At 45.9% G+C, this 19,203-nt stretch overlaps 2 protein-coding genes across 2 annotated transcripts; both read right to left on the reverse strand.

Moving 5' to 3' along the window:
* Window positions 1-13: 13 nt before the first annotated feature.
* On the reverse strand, window positions 14-15,070 carry LOC146272797 (uncharacterized). Its single transcript, XM_084705086.1, has 52 exons — window positions 14,412-15,070; window positions 13,622-13,663; window positions 12,516-12,650; window positions 12,309-12,382; window positions 12,091-12,163; window positions 11,895-11,984; window positions 11,693-11,748; window positions 11,481-11,601; window positions 11,205-11,381; window positions 10,868-10,950; window positions 10,614-10,662; window positions 10,412-10,501; window positions 10,126-10,227; window positions 9,824-9,895; window positions 9,622-9,708; window positions 9,310-9,459; window positions 9,099-9,224; window positions 8,765-8,941; window positions 8,429-8,514; window positions 8,267-8,315; window positions 8,092-8,181; window positions 7,877-7,972; window positions 7,517-7,588; window positions 7,308-7,394; window positions 7,051-7,197; window positions 6,697-6,803; window positions 6,306-6,540; window positions 6,042-6,218; window positions 5,851-5,933; window positions 5,712-5,760; window positions 5,531-5,620; window positions 5,337-5,432; window positions 5,150-5,221; window positions 4,931-5,017; window positions 4,674-4,820; window positions 4,432-4,598; window positions 4,180-4,324; window positions 3,989-4,068; window positions 3,726-3,864; window positions 3,456-3,632; window positions 3,275-3,357; window positions 3,081-3,129; window positions 2,815-2,904; window positions 2,515-2,610; window positions 2,327-2,398; window positions 2,155-2,241; window positions 1,871-2,017; window positions 1,584-1,726; window positions 1,329-1,454; window positions 1,123-1,231; window positions 912-961; window positions 14-787 (listed from the first exon to the last, which is right to left on the reverse strand). Exons 1-52 carry the CDS (start codon window positions 14,769-14,771, stop codon window positions 763-765), a joined length of 5,619 nt encoding a protein of 1,872 aa, XP_084561212.1. The 5' UTR covers window positions 14,772-15,070; the 3' UTR covers window positions 14-762.
* Window positions 15,071-15,581: 511 nt separating this feature from the next.
* zc3h10 (zinc finger CCCH-type containing 10) lies at window positions 15,582-18,857 on the reverse strand. The gene is given in 4 exon segments (XM_084705388.1): window positions 15,582-16,402; window positions 16,405-16,681; window positions 16,777-18,026; window positions 18,573-18,857. Coding segments are annotated over 3 exon segments (1,629 nt in total). The 5' UTR covers window positions 17,896-18,026; window positions 18,573-18,857; the 3' UTR covers window positions 15,582-16,169.
* Between the last annotated feature and the right edge of the window lie 346 nt (window positions 18,858-19,203).

Below are 19,203 nucleotides of genomic sequence, written 5' to 3' on the forward strand. Positions count from 1 at the left end.
AAGTGAAGGCAAATACAAGCAAACATGCCAAGACACGTCTTTTTATTTATGTATTGTGAAGGCATGTTGTTCAAGGACAAATGTTTAGTTGGGATCAGTTAAACCATCTTGAATATGCAATCTGTATTGTCTTAGAGATAATACTTAAAATTCCAACATTAAAAATGCACATCCAGAAGGCTACATTCCCGATATTCCAAACATTACATTACTGGTTCATATCCACATCCTGCTTCATTACGTTTATATCCGTCTGGACTCTTCCTTCATTAGATGTCAGTCCAATAAAAGTGCACATATTGTGAAATACAATAGTTTAAAGGCATAGATCCAACAGTCTCCAAATAAACGTAGCAAATTAATATAAAGGTATTGCATCCTTCAATCTTTCAAACTGTTCAAAAAAGTCAATCTCAAAATCATTAACACATAAACCTTTATGTAATATTGATGACCATCATAACAAAGACCTTTGTAACTGTTGAATTACTGATAAACACAAAAACAACATACAGTATAGGTGTGTACGTTTTCCATCCTGTTCCCCTCCAGGTTGTATACTATCGTGACATGTAGTCTTGTCTTTGGTGAGAGTGAGTCTATAGCAATATGAAACTCACATGCAAACAGATATAGATGATTAAAGGGGTCGGCTGCCACAGTGGTGTGATTGTGTTGTGTGTAGCAAGATGAAGGCCTCAGAGTGAGATAGTACAGGTGACCTTTGACAGGTATGGTAAGCGCAGCAGGTTGTTATTGACACTATTCGGCCTCCTCCAAGTTCAACCTTGGAGAGAAATAAAGAAGGATGTCAATGATCAACTTAAATAGCTTCTAAACACATACGGAGATCCTCTCCACTGATCTGATGTCAGTGAATTTGGGAAAGCTGTACTGGCTGTATGACTCACCATGTTGTGATCCCAGAGACCAGGTCAATCTCCGCCAGCTCTATTTGAACCTAAAGGAAATGTTTGCAGTTAACTTGTATTCAATTGAAAGGTAATTGTTGAATGCATTAACAGTGGGTGATGATATTGCAATAGCTACAGTAAATCCAACCAGTGGTGGTGAGTGTGGTTGTGTCTGTGCAGAGCAGCAGTGAAAGAGCATCAGACTGACCTGGCCCAAGACGTCCTTCTCACGGCTCCTGAAGGTGGTGGAGCTGTTCTTCACCGAGACACTCAGATGTCTGAACCTGGCATCCTCCACAGACACGTCAAACTCAAACCTGGCAGGGCGGGCCAGACCAAAGCACTCACGTTAGAAGTCTGTCATGACAACTTAAACAAACACACACACACAAGCACACACACAAGCACACACACCTCTCATTGTACTCTGGGTTTAGATCTTTCTTCTTGGTGGCAGTCTTCTTCTTGGTGGCCTTGCTTTTGTCTGGCAGAAGCATGAGGGAGATATAGGTGTCTGGAGGACTAGACGACACCAGGCCCCTACACACACACACACACACACACGTTTAGTTGGACAAGGCTCCTTTTACAAGTGGTATTTGAAGATATACAAAATAGGAAATAAATTAAATAACTAGTGAGTAGACATAAAGATGACTAGGCCTGTACCTGCAGGCGTGTACAATGACAACAAGTTTTCTCTCCTTGGAAGCATAGGACAAAGACAGCTTCACCTGTCCACTGCCACCACCATAAGCAGAGCATGGCACAGTGCCTTGGCCTATCATCTCCACCATCTTGGATTCTAGGATCTGTACGTGGGGAAAGTCCAGCTTTTAGTTCTTGATCATTGTGCCACAGATGATATGAAACCATATACAGTAATGTCAAAGTCAAGTTGAAATAATATAGACCATTCAAGAATTGTGATACACCTACAAAATGTGTCCCCTTACCTTAAGCTGGGCCCTCAGCAGGATCTGACTGCCAGGTGAGGCTCCATCCAGACTGAGCCACTGGTCCAGGACCAGCTGAGGTTGTGACAGCAGCTCTCTGACTGGGACCACCAGGGAACCCAGTGCCTGCTCCCAACCACTGGACAGCTGCATGTGTATACAGACATTCCTGTAGTATGTGCTTTTGTGATATTATCATATTTATGATATTTTATGTAAATTACATGCTTTTGTGGATTTTATAGACTTAATCATTGTGTCATCAAAAACAAACAATGTCTCACCTTGACAATTAGCATTTCGTGTTTAGGGTCATGAACCACAAAGTGGAAAGATTCCTTCCAGTGAGGAGAAGTGGAGCGATCACACACCTTCAAAGAGACATGGGAATGGGGGTTTATTTTCTGAGACATGTCTTTTTTGGTTGTACATATACAAATATGATGACGATCTCACCTTGGTTCTGTGGGTGGTGTCCCCAACAACAAGTTCAGCTCCAGCTTTAGGCTCTTTCCCACTTTTCTTTAACTGTAAACACACATAGTAACACATTATAAAACAGCCTGCAGGAATACACTCAATCCACAGCTGGGAGTGGTGAATGATGGTTCTGTGTTTGAGAGAACAGTTTCAAGTGGCCTCACAGGCAGTGAGTGGGCTCTGTCCATGTAGACAAACAGCAGAGCAGTAGAGGGAACAGCCTTGTTGTGGAAGGACTGCAGAGACTGCAGCTGCAGCACCTGGGAGGGGCATGTTTAGAGATCACACGTTCTACAGTTATTATGCCCTGTGACAGACCACAGACATCTGGTTCAACAGGATTCTAGTATGAATTAATTACTTCAAATACAGCCTAGAGTACACAGTGAGAAGAACAGGTAGACTTGGGACGAATAATCAAGAGGATGAATTAGGTTAACAGAGGGTCATTAGAAAGTTCTGACCTGGTCCAGTCTGCTGGGTTCTGATACTGTAGGTACCCACTCCAGTACCAGGTGAACACGACCAGACTTCACATCATTCAGAGTGTACCACTGAAAAAGATCAGAGAGTATCATTTGGGCACCAAAACACAGAAAATCCCCAACACTTCCCTTTAACTATTAGAACGACTTGCAATTCAAGGATGTTGCCGTAATATGGGTGTGATTTTGAGTAATTGTTACAGGAAAACCCTTTCCAAGATTGCTTGGATGATTCACACACTCACCTGGTCAGTATAGTGGGAACTGATGACATCACTCAGTCTGATGGTAAACCTGTAAACACACATAGAAGCTCTCTCTGTCAAATTTTTCCTAAACTATAAATTATCAGACAAAGAAAAAAGGTGAGTCTGTAAATGGCCTTTTCCATGATGGATTAAGCATCAAGGAGTGTAGTATACTTGGCACACAAACACACCTGCCAAGGAAGTCATCAGAGTCCAGGTCTTTATCATAGAGTTCAAACTGAATCTGCTGGCCAGCCTGCACACTCAGAACCGCCTGCGAAGAAACACGGCAGTCAGAAACAGTGGAGACAGCAAACATCCAAACCAATGACACTGCACCACCATTTGTGGAAAGTACAATTATTTTCTGACCTCATACATCTCATTCCAGATTGGGTTGAGATTTTCCTTGATCACATGACTCTTAAACTTGGTATCTCCGATATGGATCTTAACGTAGGGGTCACTCTTGCCCTTGACCATGCCCCCCATCAGGTTGTCCTTGGCAACCAGATTTTGGGCCTCCAGCAGGTGGATCCTCAGCATCCCCTACAGGACAAAGACTGTAACTGCTGCAAAGCAACTACAGTATATTTCGAAACCGTATCTGTGCATAAACTTCCACCAGTGAACCCCACCAACCTCTCTGCCAAAGCCAGGATCTGGGCTGGTGTGTGAGGGTCTGGTTACAGCAGGGTGGGGATCAGATTTGACCACCACAGGGACTGTAATGGAAGGGAGTGTAGTCACTGTAGCCTGAATTAATCCTCCAATGCCAGACCTGTACATACACACACAGGGATGCACAAAAACACAAGACAACACCATGACAGGAGATCAGCGTTGGGTTACTTCACAGCCTGCATACGTCTGGGCTACTGCAGTGCAAACATAATGGAACTCACTCCTTTGGCTTGGCTGTGGGGAGAGATTCTTGGGCTGTGGCCTCTGGTTCTTCCACCTCAGTACACCCTGGTTCTTCTACCTGTTAAAAAAAACACATAAAGCATGACATTGTACCCGAGTGTGCTGTTGGACCTGAATATCTCAATACATGACACAATAGTTCTTGTCTTCCAAGACAGTATTGTATAACCTTGACGCTGGCGCTGGGACCAGGAGGTGTGTGGCTGTGGACAGCCAAGTCAGCAGGACTGGGGTCTCTTTTAGTGACATCAGGCACCGCTTCCCTTGTTTCAGGTTGAGGGACAGAGGGCGGATGACTGAGGACTGCAACAGGTCTGAGAATACACACAGACACACATTCTATGCATTCTTTCCTTTCAAGGATCATCATTTAAGCTTGACATGCAACTGAAGTATGCAGTCATACAAAATGATGACTTACTTTTCAGATTGCACCGTGTGACAGTGTGGCTCCTCCTCATTGGCTGCTGTGGCTGACTGTTCAATGGCAGTGACAGGCTCCTCCTCTTCAGCGTCAGTGAAGGTGTCTGGACCAATAACAGATACCTGGGGTTTGGCTACTTTATCTGTCATCTTGGAGTTCAGAATCTGTGAATAATAAACATGTTGTAAACAGTGTGTGTACAGTACATACATTCATTTACACCAAAGGTGTCCCCTTACCTTAAGCTGGGCCCTCAGCAGGATCTGACTGCCAGGTGAGGCTCCATCCAGACTGAGCCACTGGTCCAGGACCAGCTGAGGTTGTGACAGCAGCTCTCTGACTGGGACCACCAGGGAACCCAGTGCCTGCTCCCAATCACTGGACAGCTGGGCAGAGAGAGGAGAGTCAGAAAGGTTGAGCATGGCAGTCAAGTACGGTGACACCATATTGTGTTCTGTGTGTACTGGTGCCTTGCTGAGGCTAGCCGAACACTCACCTTTACTATGAGCATGTCTTCTCTGGGATCATAAACCTGGAAGTAGAAATGTTCACCCCACTGGGGTGATGTCGAGCGATCACACACCTTCAGGAAGACAGAAAGGAGAGATACAGAAGAGTTGTTCATCATCCATGTGGTTCACTCGTATTTTCCTGATTTCTATCCTGAGCAGTGCGATCTTGGTTGCCAAGGGAAACATCATTTCATGTTTCTCACCTTGGTTCTGTGGGTGGTTTTCCCAACAACAAGTTCAGCTCCAGCTTTAGGCTCTTTCCCACTTTTCTTTAACTGTAAACACACATAGTAACACATATAAAACAGCCTGCAGGAATACACTCAATCCACAGCTGGGAGTGGTGAATGATGGTTCTGTGTTTGAGAGAACAGTTTCAAGGGGCCTCACAGGCAGTGAGTGGGCTCTGTCCATGTAGACAAACAGCAGAGCAGTAGAGGGAACAGCCTTGTTGTGGAAGGACTGCAGAGACTGCAGCTGCATCACCTGGGGAGGGAACCAAACCGTTCAAGTGATATATGTTTAAGTCCTATGATATGACATATCATTTAATCTACACTACGCATAAGAATAGATTTACCGACCTTGTCCAGTCGGCTGGGTTCTGATACTTTTGGTACCCACTCCAGTTCCAGGTGAACACGACCAGACTTCATATCATTCAGAGTGTACCACTGGAATACAGTCATATACAGTAGCAGTGAGTCGCCATGGATGAAGACATGCACTTGGTGGACTGAATAGAGAGAGCAAGATGATCCTCACCTGTTCTGTGTACTGGGACTGGATGATGTCACTCATACTGACTTTAAACCTGATCACAGACAGAAGAATTTCCACCAACACAATGAGGCATGGTATACCTTTAATAACGCACAACAAGGATAAGCTAGGTTCCTCTTACCTGCCCAGGAAGTCATCTTTGTCCATGTCTTTGTCATAAAGCTCAATCAGTACCTCCAAGCCAGCCTTAGGGACCAATATTGCCTAGGGGTGGGGGGGACGGGGATGGTATTATGATTATGCTCTTTGCTTGTGTCTGGGAATGTGCGTGTGAGACAGGGGACACGTTGAAACCTAAACTTCCTTCCATACCTCGTACATCTCATTCCAGGTGGGGTTAAGATTCTCTTTGATCACATGACTCTTAAAGTTGGCATCTCCAATATGGATCGTGACGTAGGGGTCACTCTTGCCCTTCACCATGCCCCCCATCAGGTTGTCCTTGGCAACCAGGTTTTGGGCCTCCAGCAGGTGGATCCTCAGCACCCCCTACAGGACAAAGACTGTAACTGCTGCAAACCTAAAACAACAGGATGGCTCCAGCTACAACAGCACCTACTCCCACTATGATCTCACCTCAGCACCAAAACTGGGGCCTGGGGTGGTGTGTGGAGGAAGGGGGGTAGCGGGAGGGTGAGTGTCCGGTGTCACTGCTTTAGGGACCATCTTATCTTCTGTCACTGGTTTAGGGACCATCTTATCTTCTGTCACTGGTTTAGGGACCACTTTATCAGCTGCTTTCCTCTCAGCTCCCTCAGACACAGGCAGGGAACTGGAGGCGGGTCCTGCGGGAGATTCCCTTGCACTGGACCTGATGGAGGGAGATGGAGCACACTGAGACAGGATAATAAATGTGCATTGTGGGAGTTTTTAGGGTATACTTTACTGGTATTCTAATATAGTCTTATTAAAGGTGTGTATTCGTAGAGTATTGTTGCATTCAGGTGTGTTCTTGTGAGTGTATTACTTCTGTGCCATGTCTCTCTCCAAGCTCTGTTTAGTGGTCATGTTAGAGGGAGCCATGGAGGGCTCTGTCTGGTCTGCTCCTCTCTGGCACATCTTAGGGCTCAGCACCTGGAGGGGTTTCATTACAATCAATAGCAGTATCATCAGGGAACTTCCTAGCCTTCAAAGTGCCCCATTTCAAAATATCTAATTATACACTATCTGGAATCAATCCTCTCTTCCTTCTTGCTGAGCATACTTGCACCGAGCCATGTCTTTAGTTATTTTCCCTTTAAGTTTTCAAACGTTTACATTTAAAACAGTATACCAGCTCTAATGGAGGTCTGTTTGTGTGTGTGGAAAGTTGACTCAACACCTTGAGCTGGGCCCTCAGCAGGATGTGACTGTCAGGTGAGGCTCCATCCAGACTGAGCCACTGGTCCAGGACCAGCTGAGGTTCTGACAGCAGCTCTCTGACTGGGACCACCAGAGACCCAATAGGCAGACTCCAACTGTGAGACAACTAGAAGAAGAGACTAAATAATGAATCCCTGAACTCTCCCCTATCAGAACACTCCTACAGTTCATACAGTGTTGGTAAGGTTATTATGAAGAGCTGTTGAAAGTGCTCACCTTCACAATCAGGACCTGCTCTCTGGGGTCACGCACCAGGAAGTAGAAAGCCTCGTCCCACTGAGGCGATGTAGAGCGATCACACACCTTCAGGGAGACATGAGTGGTCAAATGCAGATGAAGACACCTCCTTTACATTGTAATGTGCTATAGCTCCAGACTCAGTCATATTAAACTGAACTATGGTGGATGGAAGTTGAGTATCTCACCGTCGTTTTGTGGGAGGTGTGTCCAAGAATGAGCTCAGCTCCTACCTTTGGCTCCTTCCCACTCTTCTTCAACTATAGAAGAAAAAAAACATGCCCTGTATCAACACAACCACTAGGTGGCACAATAGCCTGCCCATTAGGAAGTATCCCAAAGCATCACCACATACATTTACATTACATTTACATTTAGTCATTTAGCAGATGCTCTTATCCAGAGTGACTTACATTACAGGATCATTCCCCCCAAGGCAAGCAGGGTGAAGTGCCTTGCCCAAGGACCTTCTGATTAATTCCCTAACCACTCAGCCATCTAAGCCCACAGACAAGGAAATTGTCAAATGAAAGAGTAAGTTGACTCACTGGCAGACCGTTTGCACTATCCACATACACAAACAGCAGGGCCACAGAGGGAACAGCTTTGTTCTGGAAGGACTGCCTGGACTGGAACTGCATCACCTGACCACACACACACACACACACACACACACACACACACACACACACACAATAACAAACCAGTGAGTGAGTCTGTATCACTGTTCACTAGTACATCAATCAGCTGAAATGATCCTCACCTGGTCCAGCCTGTTTGGTTCTGATACTGTTGGTACCCACTCCAGTACCAGGTGAACACGACCAGACTTCACATCATTCAGAGTGTACCACTGGAACACCACAATACACTAGTCAAGCATGGTTTGCACTCACACAAGCTGACCCTTGATATTGACCCTTACATGAGGAACTCACCTGGTCTGTGTACTGTGAGCTGATTATATCCTTCAGACTGACCTTTAACCTGTATCAACAGATGGAACTGTTTGAGATTATAGAGCAAACAAACAGGAGCCCAGAAACTACAGGCCTAATCTAGCAGCAGCATACAGGACCTGCAATAGTAGAAGGTATTACCTGCCCATAAAGTCATCCTTCATATCCATGTCTTTGTCAAACATCTCCAACTGCAAATCCTGACCAGGAAGTTGGGTCAGAACCACCTTAAACACAAGACAAGCACTCAGCTTTAAAGGTCATCTCCAACCAGCTAAGAGTCTAAACAGATTCTGGGATACAGTACTTTGCTTTGTCCCCCACAGTAATCCAATTGTCCCGCTATGCACAACCTATTCAGACTATAAATATAAACATGATTAAATCCAGCCAATTAGTTGAGCAATGAAATCCTTTATCTAATCTATGAAACCTATCAGATGTCTTCTCCAGTTCTCTCCCAGTGCCCTGCCATACCTCATACATCTCATTCCAGGTGGGGTTCAGGTTCCCCTTGATGACCTGACTTCTGAAGGTCTCCCCACCGATGTTGATCACCACATAGGGGTCACTCTTGCCCTTCACCATTCCCCCCATCAGGTTGTCCTTGGGCACCAAGTTTTGACCTTCCAGAAGATGGATTCTCAAAACCCCCTTCAAGAAAAAATAAGTCTGTAATACTATGTACAGTACAACTTGTATACCTAGGTATGTTACTATACAACTTGATATAGTAGTCTTTCCATCTCATCCTGTTGGTCATGTTCTGTATATCTACTATGTGTCCTTAATCGTGTCCTGTGACTATCACCTCCGTGGCAAAGCTGGGGTCAGGGGTGGTGTGCTGAGGCCGAGACTTGGGACGCCCAGCTGCCAGGGCAGCTGCCTCTGTAGAGAGGAGAGATGTGGACACCTTCAGTTCATCCAGCCACAGCACCTGAGAGAGAGAGGGGAAATATGTCACTATCACACAATGACATAAACAGAACAGAAAGTATTGGAGATCCACTGATATATTTTACCCTGAGTACGATGTTGATGTAAATTCGGCTGGCAGGCCCCGAGTTGTTTAGCTGGAACCACTGGTCCAGAGAAAGGTTGGGGCTGGACAGCAGTCTAGAGAGAGGGATAGTCAGACTGCCTAGGGTCTGCACACGGTCGTGGTCCTTCACCTGGAGACGAACGGGGGATGACGGTGTATTTAGAATTATACTAACTCATATAACAACTACTGTTTCTGTACAGAAAGATTAAGACAGTAAAGTGATCCGCCAGCTGTAATGAAATGGAAATGTACTGAACCATTCCCAACTGGGATTTTCAGTGGAGTTCACCTGGATATCTATGTCCTGTTGACGTGGATCCTGGATAAAGAAGGTAAAGGCATCCTCCCACTCTGGATTGACGGTTGTGTAAGACGTCTGAGCGGAGACAGAGACAGGGAGGAGGAGGAGAGAGTTCATTTCTTCCACGTAGGAGACACAATACTGTACATACTGAAGGGGTTCTGTTTAAGAAGATTCTTGTTGACAGTACCCTGCTTTCTCGTGTGATGTCCTGCACAGACAACTGCACCATGGGACTTGGTTCCTTACTACCTTTCTTCATCTGTAACACATAGACACACGCACACACAAAAAGAAAACAAGCATCTGCTAAGTGAAAAAGTGTCTGTTAAAAGGTTAACATTTTCCTTAACATGCCTGAGCAAGTAACAGAGTGAATGAGGTTCAAATATTTTCAGAGACTCATTATATCCAGAGATAGGAATCAGCCTTGGGCTGTTGGGAGAAAGGATTGGGAATCCGAGGAAAGAGAAAGCTCTAGACATGACTCACAGGAAGAGCCTCAGCTTTATCCAGATAGACGGCCAAGATGGCTGCAGAGGGGGGGTCTGCAGTCTTACTGGACACAATCACACTCTCGTTCCTCTGGAGGACCTGGGAGAGAGGGGTGGAGGAGCGCCAACGTTCTAGCGCATTCTTTCACTTTGGCTCGCTGCCAATATACTGAACACACTCACCACTGTTGTAGGATACAGAAATGCTTATTGTGCTTGTGTATCATAAACTGTAGTGTTTGTGTGTGTGTGTGTGTGTGTGAAGGAGAGCATAAGAAGCAGACCTGGTCCAGTTGGTCTGTGTTGGGCAGCAAGCTCAGCCACTCCATTTTGAGGTGGATTCGGCCAGAACGAGTGTCTTTAAGAGGGAACCACTGAGAAAACCACCACACAAGACACTTTATGAAAACCATGTACATTTCGGTTTTGCTTATATTAAGGCATATTTTGCTGTAATTAACTTTGAAAGTATTTCAAATCACTCACTTCATCAACAACTGTGGACTTCTTCACTATCCCCAGATCCACCTTTGTCCTGTGTGTGTGTGTGTGTGTGTGTGTGTGTGTGTGTGTGTGTGTTTGTGCATATGGACAGAAAGGCAAATGTGTCAGTTTAGAAATGCTATAGTCCTCAAATGCACAACCCATTAATGGTGGGCCTTCTCCCCCCATGAGTCTGACGTGAAAAGGGACATTATGAGATGCAACATCTAAAGACACACATGGGCTGAGACGTGTACCTGCCCAGGAAGTCATCCTGGTCGGTGTCTTTGTCATACACCTCCACTTCCAACTCCTGACCCGGCACCTCATGGACAATGACCTGATACACATGGACACACACCGGGCATGAGGACTGACTGGCACACACACCCATGAGTATGGACACTGACATGGCTATGGTCTCAACACTGCACCATGATGGGAAACACCACCCTACAGAGACCTCTACTGAAACAGATGTGGACCATGCTACCAAACGCCACGGAGCAACACTCACCTTACCAACAGCGCATGGATACACATCATAAAAAACATGACAGAACACACCTCTGTGCTGTTCTCTAAGCGTCTCACCTCGTACATCTCGCCCCATTTGGGGCAGAGGGTGTTGTCTATGTGGTGGGAGGTGAAGGTCTGAGGGCCCACCCTGAGCAGGGCGTAGGGGTCGGACATACCCGCTATCACCCCCTTCATGTAGTTGTCCTTGGCTGCGAGGTCCTCAGCCTCCACCAGGTGGATGCGCACCACACCCTAGGTGGTAAGAAGGGGGAGAATTGAAAAGAAGGTAAAGCCATGAGGTTGAGATGTGTGTGCCGCAGTGTGTTAGCAGAGTGTGTGGCAGGGTCTCACCCTGGGCAGAGGGGAGCGGAGTTGGGCCACATGCAGGTCTGCCACTAGAGGGACAGTGAGGCGATTGGGCAGGACCAGGAAGGAGGCGATGGCGTCCATGATCATACTGTCAGACATGACACTGCAACACCGAGAGCGAGGGAGGGCTTAACTGGCCGGTACATACAGTAGGTAACATCAGAATACGTTTTTACATCCAATACAATGCTCACTTCAGGCCAGGAATGTCCAACAGATTAGTCAGTCCAGTCCAGTTGATATCCAGTTTCTAGGATGAGACCGAAACACAGATGAGAAAACACAGCTGAATATAACTGAGGTGATTGCGCTATTGTGGAGTGAGGTGGGATGGTAGAGAGATCTCAGGATGGAAGGAGGAGTGGAAGATCAAGGAGGCCAGAAACAAGGACCCACCGGCCTACGGATAAAGAACATGGTGACCGCGCCCACAATAGGGACATCACCAATGAGTGGCTCCAGAATCACCCGCATCATCCCATGCAGCTGAGGACAGAGGAGGTGGATCAAAGACCAACACTAAATACTGCATACTCATCTACATTCCTTACAGGGTTTGGTTTAGCCTAGGTCTTTTTCTGACACTCCGTACCTGTATTCCCTTGACTCCAGCTTTACAGAAATACCTCTTCACCTCGACATCGATCTCAACATCGCCGACATAGCTTCATGGGAAAGGAAGAGCAAAGAGAGGAGGAAAGGGGAAAGAGAATGTTTTGCTTAATACCAGAGTTCTAGGAGTGAGCTAATCAGTACTGAATTGCAGACAGTGAGGTGCAGAGCCAAGTCAAACAAAACATCAAAGGTCACCTGATGTACAGATCCAACAGCACCTGCCCTCTCTCGTTCTCTGTGTGAGCTTTCACCCCCACAACCTTCATGGCCTTCAGCACAAATCAGAAAAAACACCACACAAAAACCTTTTCATGAATACGTGTGTATTGACATCAAAGCATTATGATGTACAGCACATTGTGTGTGTTTTTGTGTGCGCGTCTGATATCTGTAGCCTCAAACCTTGTCTCCAAAGTCCACCTTGGTGAAGCTAAGGGTCTGCAGGTGGGAGCTGGAGTTCCGGATGGAAGGAGCAATGGTCTCTACCAGCAGCTTCTCCAGATACTGGCCCACAAAGGGCCATACCTGCTGCAACACCTGCATGGGTGGGCCAGGGCATACGCACGTCAGACTGTTATAACACAATAGTCAGGAAATGGATCTCTTACCCTATTCATTGTGAATGTGTTCTTTATGTGGCTCTATCTTGCTCTCTGGTGGGTCATGAAAACAGGGCTTCTCTGGTGGATCATGAAAACAGGGCTTCTCTGGTGGCTGCTGCAGTATGTTTATGTTCCCTGTTTACTGTTTCCTCAATATGGTATCCATAGAAACCCCTTAGATCTTTACCAAGTTTGTTATGTGGGGGATTGTGTTTATCTGAAAGCAGACTACTCTGCAGCGGGTATTTGTGGTTGGGTGACTGTTGCCTCGTCAATCTGGGGTGAGTCACCAACAGCATGGAGCTCCTGTGGAGCATGTGGCCTGTAGGAGAGCAGGCAATCTGGTGATCTCCCCTCAAGGAACCCAGCTCGAATATCAGCTTTGTCTCCAGACAGTACAGGGCCTCAGACAGACCTCATGTTCACATTGCAGCAGTCACTTTGATGTGTTTTTTTTTCTCTCAGCTAAGGAGTTTATTCTTAGCTTTAAAGGGCATGGCCAGCAAGACAAGGCTTGGGACGACAGTGTTTGTTGCAGTTTGATTGGTTTTTGGAAGTTTGGGCTATTCCCTCCCCTTTCCTGTGAGTCATCTAGTGGAAAGGCTGACAGAGTAGCGGAGGGCCTGTTGTAGGCTGCAGTAAGAGAGAGCAGCTCGAGCTCCAGTCCAGACATAGTGGCGGGGGAGGCCAGCAACATGGCTGCTGCTGCAGCAATGCCAACGCTAGCCTAACAAACCCTACCAACTGTCCGTCAACGCAACAGCTGTGTCACTGAGAAAAATAGGCTGCTGTGTTTACAGTGGGCTTAAAGGAAGAGCAATGGATTCAAGTTGTCTCTTAAAGAGGAGGCACACTTTTATTGTTTTGGTGAAGAGAATGCAATAGAGCACATGGGTGAAGCAGTACCTTATTTAGCCACTCCACCTTCTCCACATCTGGGAAATTGACCTGTAATGAATTAGGCCTCGTATTAGATTAGTTCCAAATGGTACCTGGATTGAAGTTAGGGTTAAGACATACAATTCTGCATTACGACAACATTTCTTTTTACTTTGGGTTTGGTGGGATGTGGTTTAGGCTGCATGAATGCTATAACGGAAAAAATGAGCATCAGGAAGTGAGTTAGAATGGCTGCTCATGGTAATTCACATAGCCTACATCATTCAAAACCAAACTAAGGGATGTTATCTAGAAAGGCATTTTCTGCCCCCTTGATCTGTTATCACTGAATATATTCACCTCTACATACACTGCTCCTGATCAGTCCGCAATTACTTGATAGTGATACTGTATAGATACTGTAAGTGCCTAGCCTACTAGATGCAGTGGGGTTGATATTGCAAGTCAAAGGCTGAATGTGAGAGACCGACATACGCAGCTGATAGTCCACATACCAAAAGCTGAACTTGAATATTTCACCTGGCTATTGGCATGTCCCTCATGAAAACATAAAAGACAGTAAATCAGTAGGCCTTCACCTACTAAGTCAATGGGTCCTGAGTAGCGATGAGTAGCCTGCAATGATAATATTGTTCACATTGTGTCTCATTTTTTTGGACAGATTATTAACTATTAGTAACGTTCAAAACGTTAGGTAGGCCATTTAAAATATTGGTTAAGATGACAATGCTGTCACAGGGGTCTGATGTTTCCGAGTCTGGACCTTTTCCCAGTAGACGTTTGGTGTTATCCTTACCCAAGCAGGTAGATCTCGTTTGTTTTTAAATACTTTCATGGAAGTATACTCTTGCTCGTCGTGTAGAGACTGAATGGCGGACCGCAAGCGAGACTCCTTCGCTTCGCGTGAATGTTTCCATCCAGTGTAGACCATCAGCCCGAAAACTAACAAACTGGTGCTGACCCGATAGTATCCGGCCAGGTACACAGGGAGCAATGCACCAAGGCATTTTCCGAAAGTCCACAAAACCGACACAGCATCAATCCCCTTTGCTTTGGGGGTTTCCGTTTCTCCGCTATCCAGAGCATTCTTAACGGATTGGGACGAATACTCTGTGCCCTTCAAGCCGATAGCCTCCGAATCTTTTCCTCCCTGCATGGTGTCGTCGTCTTCTCGCAATGTCAATGTTATTCGAACGGGTTGGTAACGTACAAAATGAATGTAGTAGGCTAGCCTGCTTGTAGTAGCCAGTAATAACGCACGCCTCACTATTAACTTAAGTCCATCCGTGTCATCTTTGGTGGTGTGCAAATTAGTTAAAGCAATTGTAAACGATTCGTTAAGTCATGTATTACTACAAAGTTCCCGTTTAGGCCTTTTTGTCACTCCGCCCGCAGAGAACTCCTTACGCGTTGTGCCCCAAAAAATTGTCTGACGGTGAGCTGCTGTTCAGTTCAACCAGTTGACAGAATCAAAACACGCCCTGTGATGAGAAAAGACGCATCCTTGCTGGACTCGAAGTCATTACAGTTTTGCAATAAAAAGTGATTATGCATGTGGTATTTAACTTGCTATTGGATATTATAGTGAAATACAACACGTCTAGGTTGATACAAAAAAAACTACACAATTACTAGGCCGTGTTGTTTTGAGAAAGGAACTGATTAGGCTTAGGCCTAAACTTCCAGTTTATGAACCAACGCAACGGTAGCTATAACCACCGTTGGGAATGGAATCGTTAGACAACCACCTTAAAACAATAGCCCCTAAAGTTAACAGCCCGGTTTATTTTAAACTTGCTGTGTGTGCATTCTGGTTAACCCCTACATCCGTGCATGCCTATAGGCCTACAGACCAATATTGTTCTGTCGATCCCTGCACAACCTGGTTATGGTAACCAACCAAAATCCTCAATTGTTTACATAGCTCTAGGTGTACTTACATTGTATTTACAGAATAGCTTATTCCAAGATAGCAAGAGCCCAAGTCCTTTCTTGTTGAGTTTCATGCATAACATGTTGTACTGCCTACATTGTCGCCGTTCTACTTCCCTTGGTGTCCAACATTTTGCTAGTTGGCTACTAATAATTGTTTGTAGTTATGAAGTCTCCAGTACCAACCACAGATGGTACAATTTTTGCATTCGTTTGAGACATCTGATGAAAATGATTTTGATTTGAAAAGGAATAGGCTACGACCAAAATTGTTTTTTTGAGTGGTTGTTATTCTCATGAAAGTACCAAAGTTACTTTTCACCAGAGCAAATCACATAGATATAAACTACCTTAAAAGAAAAATTTCTGGCAGCGTCACATTCTAAAAATGTTCAGTTCCATGATATTCTTGTGGCATAATTTAACAGTTTATCACAGTTTTTGGTGCCTGTTTCAAGGGTCCCTTTGGCATACTACAAACCTTCGACTTCACAGGTCAGCCATAGCCACTTCAGTCTCTGTCTGTTATCTGCTTTAAGTGCCACAAAATACCCAGTCTCAAACACTAGCTTGAGCTCATTCTGACAAACAATGACGAGTCTCAACAGAGGGTGAGTTTGGGTCAGTGAGGCAGGGTGGTGATCCTCATACTCTGGCTGGCGATGGGGTAGGATACCATGGGGGTGGTGGCATGGCTCATAGTAATGCCCGCCAGAGGCTGTGCCATGGATACAGCCACAGGTGCCACGGATACAGTCACGGGTGCCATGGAGACAGGTGGTGCCATACCCTGAGCAATAGTCTGGACCAGGGCAGCAGAGAGGGGGGTGATCTCAGGGTTGAGGTGGGGGGGGGAGCAGTGGATTGGACAGAGTTGGCTTGAGATGCTGTAGGGGCTCCGGAAGGAGCTCCCATGTCCTGTTGGTTGACGGGGCGAGGCTGCAGCCCTGCACTGCTCAGGGTTGTGTGAGTCTGGGCAATACTGTGGTTGTAGGAGCTCACTGCACAAACAGAGGACACCAAGCTCTGGTCAGGGGGTGCAGAAGCAGAGGACAGGGTCAACACCTTAGTCTGGCTCCTGAACTGGGCATTCTGGTCCAGCAGAACTTCATTAGTGGCTATTAAGTTGGACACCTGAGAAAGACATAAAAGGAAACATCAACATGAAAAAATACATGATCGAACAGGAAAGTTATGTATAGATTCAGGCTAAATTCAAGCACAATTACCTGCTTCTTGAGTTCCTCCACTCTCCTCCTCAGCAGAGCATTCTCCTCCTCCAGGAAGCGGTAGTCCATGTGTCGAGGCTGCAGCGTGGCCTGAACCCCCAGCTCGTAGTGCCCCCCTACACTGACGTCTGACAGGCGCAGCCCCTCCAGTCTGCGCCTCTTCAGTTGCAGGGCTGTGTGGTCAACAGGAACCTCCAGTGGCCCCGTCTCAAATAGCCCACTTTCAAACAGTGGGTCATACACTGAGCAAGGACCCCTGTCATATCTACGCTGTCCTGATGGCCCCATGGACAAGCATCCACCCATTCCCACAGCTCCCACTCCCCCAACCCCTGAGATGACAGGGTCTCTGCAACCACCCAGGCTAGGACAACCCATACCGATCATGTTACCCCCACCAACACTCCCAACTAGTCCAGACATCCCCCCACAGGCACCTCCCCCCGCTCCACCAACCCCACCACCTGTGTTTACCATCCCACTGGCCCCTGGTCCCATCACTCCCCCCACTCCCATACTGGGCTCAAACTCAAAGTCCTTTTTAACATGACGGAATTTACATTTGTTGCCCCTCTGGCATTCTCCTTTCAAGAAGTCTCTGCAGATGGGGACCTCTCCTCGGCTGTGAGGGAGGTCCATGGGGGACAGTCCTAGACCGGCTGCCACTTTCCCCCTCAGCCTGAGGGGCAGCTCTCCAGTCTTCTTATAGTAGTCCTCATCCTCCTTTGATCCGTGGACAAAACGGCAGTTGGAGCGTACACATTCCTTATTTTGGTGGTCGTGGCAGAAGATGAACTCATTCTTCTGCACCCCCAAGTCTGGCACCTCATTAAAGTCTGGATGTTTAAAGCGGCAGCGTTTGCCCCTCTTGCACACATTTCGCAAAAAGTCCCTGCAGACACCATCAGGGGGAACTCCTGAACCCAGACCTCCAGCTCCGCTCCCCCCACAACTCCCATTCCCTAGAGCACCTCCTCCACCCATGCCACCAGACCCACTGCCCCCAGCTGATACCCCTCTGCCCTCTCCTGTGCCCCCCAAACCTGGCCCCCCTTCCTCCCCCACACTGCTGCTGTTCCCTCCACCAGCTGACAGGTAGGAGCTGTCCCGGTCAGGCATGCCACTCTGCCCAGTGCCAGGGAAACACAGCACTCATGTGTGTGTGGGAGAGGACTGCATCTGAAAAGATATTTTATATACTGGTTTAGAATAAAGATTCCTTGGGCCACTGTAATCTTCTATAGGGGCATCTGCAAAACAATTCAAAACAAGTTTTTAAACTCAATTTTCTATTTTGCGTTTCAAAACCATTAACAATCATTTGACCAGAAATCTAATCTTTTGAATAGCTATGTCAAGTTCATAAGCAAGGTAAACTAGCTAGCTAGCATGCTAGCTACAAGGCTTGGGTCTTCTTGATACTAAGCAACATTTCGGATGACAGGGGCAATGTTATCTTCCATCCTAGCTAGTTAGCCAATACTGGACTATAAATACTAGCACAAACTAGCGACAATATTATTTAGCTATCCTAGCTAGCTAATAAATACCTGTCCAATACTGTACCTGAAGTTCTACGTGCTGAAAATATTATAGACTCGTGGCACCATTACACTGCAGTAAAATAAAGAGGTTTACAAAACTAAAACTGTAAGTTTAGTAATGTAAGCAGTTGCAGCGAATTTACCAAGTGCTAGCTTTTTCTCTGGGCTATCTCAAAGTCTAAGTTAGCTCACACTAGCTAGCACTAGCTATCGGACAAGCTTTACTAGCCCTTCTAGTCAAAGAAGACTTACCAATACGTAGCTATTCAGCCATTCACGCAGAGATAAATATAACTTTCCGTAGATGATTATGGAATTTGTTTTATTTTGTTAACGTGAGATTAGCTTAATATTTTGCTATCATTAATCTAGGCCCTGGTATATAGTCTAAAAGAAGTCTCAACCACATTGCTGGTTCGAAAAACCTTAGTTCTTTCTTTGTGCTGTTATGCTGCCTCCTACTGGTTGACAAGTAACAAGTAGCCGATTTACAACTTGGTTTGATATTTTTACACATCTTGGTCATTGTATATCAATGGTTTCAACTACTGCTTATCAGTGATGAATAATACTGCTAACTTTTCTTTCATCATTGGAATGTCAAGTGCTAACATGTTGGATCAGGATGTATGCTGCTGCAATGTGTGCAATATAGAGATCCGCATGTAGACTATAATTTTTAAAAGTAGTCTTAATATTTTTCCAGTTTCAGAGTTGACTGTTCTCCCTGATTGGCTGAAAAAAATACAAGGTGTTTTTTCTCCACAGGACGCTGTTCTGGAGAAAGTTTTAAGGTGAACTCTGAAAAGGCAGACACAGAGAAGATCGCAAGATTATTAGGAATTCCTAGATATTAATAGACCTCTGTTGAACAGGTGAAAAC

This window comes from Hypomesus nipponensis, chromosome 9, assembly GCF_054491055.1.
Source record: "Hypomesus nipponensis isolate SF chromosome 9, ASM5449105v1, whole genome shotgun sequence".
Lineage (NCBI taxonomy): Eukaryota > Metazoa > Chordata > Actinopteri > Osmeriformes > Osmeridae > Hypomesus > Hypomesus nipponensis.

Bases quoted from the DNA above. Each gene is read 5' to 3' on its own strand.
- LOC146272797 (XM_084705086.1), bottom strand. From the start codon at position 14,771: ATGCAGGGAGGAAAAGATTCGGAGGCTATCGGCTTGAAGGGCACAGAG. The intron at 4,069-4,179 runs GTTATACAATAC...TTTTTTTAACAG, and splicing joins GTCCCAGCGCCAGCGTCAAG to GTAGAAGAACCAGGGTGTAC. The intron at 962-1,122 runs GTCAGTCTGATG...CATTTCCTTTAG, and splicing joins AGAAGGACGTCTTGGGCCAG to GTTCAAATAGAGCTGGCGGA.